We start from the raw sequence: 5914 nt of genomic DNA, 5'->3' as shown, positions 1-5914 counted from the left end.
TTTTTTTTTTTTTTTTTTTTTTTTTTTTTTTTTTGCGGTACGCGGGATTCTCACTGTTGTGGCCTCTCCCATTGCGGAGCACAGGCTCCGGACGCGCAGGGTCAGCGGCCATGGCTCACAGGCCCAGCCGCTCCGCGGCATGTGGGATCTTCCCGGACCGGGGCACGAACCCGTGGCCCCTGCATCGGCAGGCGGACTCTCAACCACTGAGCCACCAGGGAAGCCCAGAACTTATACTTTAAAATGGTTAAAATGGTAAATTTTATGTTACATATATTTTACCACAATAAAATAAATAAAATTCAGCTCCCATGATAATTCTTTTCTTACACTTGGAATATTCCTTTGCAGTCTCCTTTGTAAGCTGTTCCTACTGAATACCTTATATGCTGGTATTCTTCAGGATTGTGTCCTCATTTTAAATACTTTCCTTGAATGATCTTCTCTACACCCACGACATCAACTACTACCATCATGCTTAAGGCTTCTGAATCTGTAGTCTAGACTTATGCCTCTATACTTAAATTTCCTACTGCATCCTCCCTATGTAAATAGCCCCTATAGGCACCAGAAACACAAACTGAAAGCATTCTCCTCTGGGCACACATCCACTCTCTCCCCATTATTCCCTCTTAAAGCTATCAACATTTACCAATCAGAGCTTGGGTAATCTTTTCTACAAAGGGCTGAACAGTAAATACTCTGGTTTTGTGGACCATTTAGACTCCATCACAACTATTCACCTGCTGTTGCAGTGTGAAAGCCAGCCACAGACATATGTTAACACATGATTGTGGCTGCATTCAAAAAAACTTGATTTACAGACACAGAGGTTTGAATTTCATATAATTTCCATATTTAACACAATATTACTCCTTTACTTTTTTTAATCCATTTGAAATATAAAAACCGTTCTTGGCTCATGGGCCATAAAAAATGAGAAGCAGGCCAGATTTGGCTCACAGGTTGCAGTTTGCCTATCCTGACCTAACTTAAAACTTGGAAATTATCTTTGATCCTGCTTTCTCCTCTATCTGCCATATCCTATGCATAACGTTAGTCATGTCATTTTTGCTTTGCAGATCTCTCTAACCTCCTTACTATTTCTTCTGTCACTACCACAGTTCAGTCCTTCAACTTCACTCTGGAAAATAATACCCTCTTAACAAGTGTGCCTATATTAAACACTGCCCTATGAAACTTGTCTTCCCTAGTTCTGCCAAAAATACCTTTCTAAAATGTAAATCAGGCCATGTAAACTAAGCCTGCTTGAAAATCTTCAACAATGGCCAAATTACAACATCGCAGCTCCTTAGCATTGTATACAAAAATCATCATGATCTACCCACTCCATTAGCTTTTCAGCTTTGTTTCCTACCACTCCCCACCTCCCATTTCATGGTTCAACAATACACTGTACTCTTGCACCTTTAATGCCTTTATGCATGATCTTCTGCCAGTGGGGAATGAGATCCCACTATTTGCTCGATGAAGTGATTCATTCCGGAAGACCCAGCTCAGGCACTGCCTCCTCTGTAAAGCTTTTGACCCATGGTCCCCATAAGCACTAGGTGTTTTGGCTCCATACTATTTCTATACTTTGTATTTTTCTTATATAAGTCACATTTCATTATTGACTTACATGTCCTTCTGTCCCCTTTACTCTTATTTCTCTAGTACCATGCTTGATCAGAGCTGGCAAGCAAATATTTAAAATCCAGTATAACTAACTTAATACTGCATAAGTTAAGATATGAAAACAACTTAATAGTGAACACAAGTCCTTTCATACAGAGCAAACTGTTTGCAATTTCAACCATCAGCACACCATTTCTCACGTCCTTTCTGTTGTACCTATTAAGCTCTCTCCTTGGAACACCCTATCCACCAAGAAAAACTAGCTAGTACTTATTCAACCTTTAAGATTAACTTTAGGCATTACATGCTCTAAGTGGCCCACCTTAGAACTCCAACACTGGTTTAGACATACCTAGCTCATTATACTAAACTTTTTATATTATAATAACCTATTTCTGTTTGTATCTACAACTAGCATGAGGCTACCTTGAAAATGCACACTTCATCTCTGCAGTCCTAGTACCTAATATAATGCCTAGCACAAAACAGATGTATGATAAATGTTTGCAAAATTAATCAATCAAGGGTGAAAATGATACCTGATTTTCCTTCTCATCTTTAATTCCTATCACATTGATTAGAAAGTACTGGTTGAAATAAATGTAAACATTTCTAACTACTGATATTTACAGGTCCTCAGTGGTTTTATATATTTCTATATTTTATATGTTTATATCTTATAAACAGGTTGTATATATTTCCATTAAAGGCCTTTTCCACATTTGTAATGTGAAATTTAGTTTTGAACACTGTTTTATGCTCAGTACTAATTCTTTCTATCAGCAATTAATGAAAGCAAACACACAGTGAAAAGGATAATGTTCTCGATTTCAGATTCAGTATTTAACATTTGCGTGCACACTTAACAAAGTATCTGAACTTCAAACTCTAAAGTTATTAAAACAAATATAACCATGCAATAAAGTTGAATAGAATACAATACCGCTTCCATTTTTAGACTTCTTCTGCCCTGGTTTCTTCTTTGAGGCAGTTGCTTCCAAGGGGGGGGTGGGCTGTTTAGTAACTGGGACAGGTTCCACTTTTTTGCATGGAATAATCTTTGATACATCACTTTCTTTGGTGACCTGTTCTTCTAGTACAGGCTTGTGTTTCTTTTCCTTCTTCTTTCTTTCTCTAACACTACTTGAACTTTCAACCACATTCAGTGGAACAGGTACAACTTGCTCATCTTCCACAGCCAAGGCATCAGATAATTTAAAGTCCCGGGGTACACTCTCAGAATCAGATTCATGGAGGTTCCCATTTTGGAGTTCTTTCTTTTTATTCTTTTTCTTTTCTGCCTTCTTTTTATCTGTTTTGGTAGGAATAAGCTTTTGTTCTCTTTTCTGTTTTGCAAGAACTTCATCATATAATGTTTCTTTCATGAAAAGCCAGAAGAAGAGGAAAATTACTGTAATAACTACTGAAGGAATAAGAACAATAAAATATGTTGACTCATAAAACTCCATGGTGCTTTTGCTAATGCGATCCTATAAAACCTAAATGTGAAAGAAGGAAAAAAAAAAAACCTGAGTCAGTCTTATTAAACACAAAAAACCTCTGTTCTTTCAAGTGGTATTTCATATTTAACCTGATCTACAAATCTGAACAGGTTAGTTTTTTAAACCACATACTGGATTACTTTGCCAAATACAATTTGAATATACTTTTAAAAAAAATTTGTGGTAACTAGGAGTGTAACACAGCCTTCCATTTTTTTTTTTTTTTTTTTTTTTTTGCGGTACGCGGGCCTCTCACTGTTGTGGCCTCTCCTGTTGTGGAGCACAGGCTCCGGACACGCAGGCTCAGCGGCCATGGCTCATGCGCCCAGCCGCTCTGCGGCATGTGGGATCTTCCCAGACCCCACGTGCCCATGGGGCACGAACCCCCCCCACGTGCCCATGGGGCACGAACCCATGTCCCCTGCATCGGCAGGCGGACGCTCAACCACGGCGCCACCAGGGAAGCCCCCAGCCTTCCATTTTTAAATCATGTGAAAAGGTTCTAACGGAAGGAAAAAAAACTTAGCCATTCATTACTTTTTCCCCAAAAATATCCACTTTTGACACTATTAGTATTTAGTTTTCCTCTTACTGTACAATGTTCATGAATACTACTATACATGGAAATAAAGAGGCATTAACTATTACCAACACACTAGATATCCATTAAAAGTACCACACTCTTAACTACAAAGAAAACAAAGGTGGTTCATTCCTCCACTTAAAGATTTAAGTCCATTCACAAACTGTGAGCACCTTTATTCCAGTTAACTAACAGCCTCATGACATGGTGGGATACAACAAGGATATGGAAATATAATATAGTAAAAAATCAAAATGTTAGGATATGTCATTTGGCACTAAAATAAATTACAAATAAAATGCTTTTCTCAATTTTTTTCAAGGTACCTCTTACTGTAAAAAAAGTTATACTGCAAAAACAAGGGCAATCACCATCCTCTCTTAATAATGTTTAATTAAGAAGCAAAATTTTTAATGGTATTAACACAACCCTGGACTTACTAAGTGAAGGTTTTAACAAGATGAAGGGGAAAAGGAATCATGTGCTAACAAAATACTAAAAGGAACTTTATACAGAATTGTTCTTCCCTGATAATTCATGAACTATCCAAGATTTTTAATTTTTTAAACATATTTTACTGTGCCTGTTAGTGGTCAACCAGAAATGCTTTTTAAAAGATGTTTGTTTGTTTGTTTTGTGGTACGCGGGCCTCTCGCTGTTGTGGCCTCTCCCGTTGCGGAGCACAGGCTCCAGACGCGCAGGCTCAGCGGCCATGGCTCACGGGCCCAGCCGCTCCGCGGCATGTGGGATCCTCCCGGACCGGGGCACGAACCCGTGTCCCCTGCATCAGCAGGCGGACTCTCAACCACTGCGCCACCAGGAAAGCCCTAAAAGATGTTTTATTTTTGATTTTTGTTTGTTTTAACATGACCATCTACAGGCTACAAAGCCTGTTCAACTTGGCTGGGGAATTGGGGGAGAAAAAGGACAAAACAATGACTTAGAACTCTATGGATTTTTGCTTTGAGGAAAGAAAAGAGGCTAAGGCACTTAGCAGCAATCACAGATGCTGAAAAAAGGTCAAGTCAAAGTCAGAAGGGCTTTGATGAACAGCAAACTGCAGCCACATGCAACTTAAGTCTTAGGAGAGCAAAATCTATGATGAAGCAGAGCAAGAAGCAAACGTTCAGGGAGAAAAGAGGCCATGAGACCACAAGAACTCTGAAACACATATTCCTCAAATGTTCTGATGATTTTTCTAGGTCCCTTTTCCAGGTCCCACACAAGCCTGGAAGAATTATGATTTCCATTTCTGGATTTTTCAGGAGATTCCCTTCACACAGTTCAATTCCCAGTCATGTGAGCTCTCTTTCTGCAACTAGGAGGAGCCCAACCAAAACACCAAGGCAAATTTAAAGTCAAGAAAGTGTATGCATTGCTTTAATCCAATATTCCTGATTCTTTATCCCAAGAAATTTACAAAGAAAAGCATATATAAAGATGTTCATAGCAATATTACATATAATACAAAAAACTGAGATAGAATATACAACATCAGAATGGGTTAAATTAGCAAATATCAACTCAATAAAACGCTGCTGTTAAAACTGTAAATACTGAGACTTTCTTAAATTCAATTAAATACTGAATAGTCAAAATCACAGTTTTACTTGTATGATCAAAACATCTCATGTATAATAGGTTATTAAGATGAATATGTAAATTAAAGAGTTGTGCCATAATCAACCATGGGTGCAGTCTCGCTTGCCTTAATATTTTAAATTTTGTTAGTTTAAGAAAAACTCATAAAAGTTTTAATTCCTTGCTTTTTTTTTTTTTTTTTCTTTTGCCGTACGCGGGCCTCTCACTGTTGTGGCCTCTCCCGTTGCGGAGCACAGGCTCTGGACACGCAGGCTCAGAGGCCATGGCTCACGGGCCCAGCCGCTCCGCGGCATGTGGGATCTTCCCGGACCGGGGCACGAACCCGTGTCCCCTGCATCGGCAGAAGGGCTCTCTACCACTGCGCCACCAGGGAAGCCCTAAATATTTTTAACATACAGTTCATTGTTCAACTTTTAAAATTTTTCTACATTACCAACAGAAACTTAAGTAACCATGCTGAATGCACAATATTACACTTTTAAAAGTTTAAATAAACACAAATTAAAAAAGAACCGTTACTTACATATTACAAAGAAAAATGCAAGCAGTTTGACAGGTATACTATTGAATTTCAAGTAAATGTAAGAAT

General features: G+C 38.6%; 1 protein-coding gene across 6 annotated transcripts in view; it reads right to left on the bottom strand.

Moving 5' to 3' along the window:
• Positions 1-3141, bottom strand: part of KTN1 (kinectin 1) — an 83276-nt gene extending 80135 nt beyond the window's left edge. For 4 of the 6 annotated variants that reach the window (XM_007445987.1, XM_007445988.1, XM_007445992.1 and 1 more), the window contains exon 1: positions 2582-3138. In XM_007445987.1, the coding sequence (XP_007446049.1) occupies positions 2582-3107 (526 nt within the window). In that variant the 5' untranslated portion in view covers positions 3108-3138. Of the gene's footprint in view, positions 1-2581 lie in introns of all 6 variants that reach the window. The other 2 variants (XM_007445989.1, XM_007445990.1) reach the window with 1 other exon arrangement.
• Between the last annotated feature and the right edge of the window lie 2773 nt (positions 3142-5914).

The sequence above is a fragment of the Lipotes vexillifer genome, unplaced genomic scaffold, assembly GCF_000442215.2.
Source record: "Lipotes vexillifer unplaced genomic scaffold, Lipotes_vexillifer_v1.1 scaffold43, whole genome shotgun sequence".
Classification (NCBI taxonomy): Eukaryota; Metazoa; Chordata; class Mammalia; order Artiodactyla; family Lipotidae; genus Lipotes; species Lipotes vexillifer.
The sequence above is the reverse complement of the archived record's forward strand: the minus strand, read 5'-3'. Positions and strand labels throughout refer to the sequence as shown.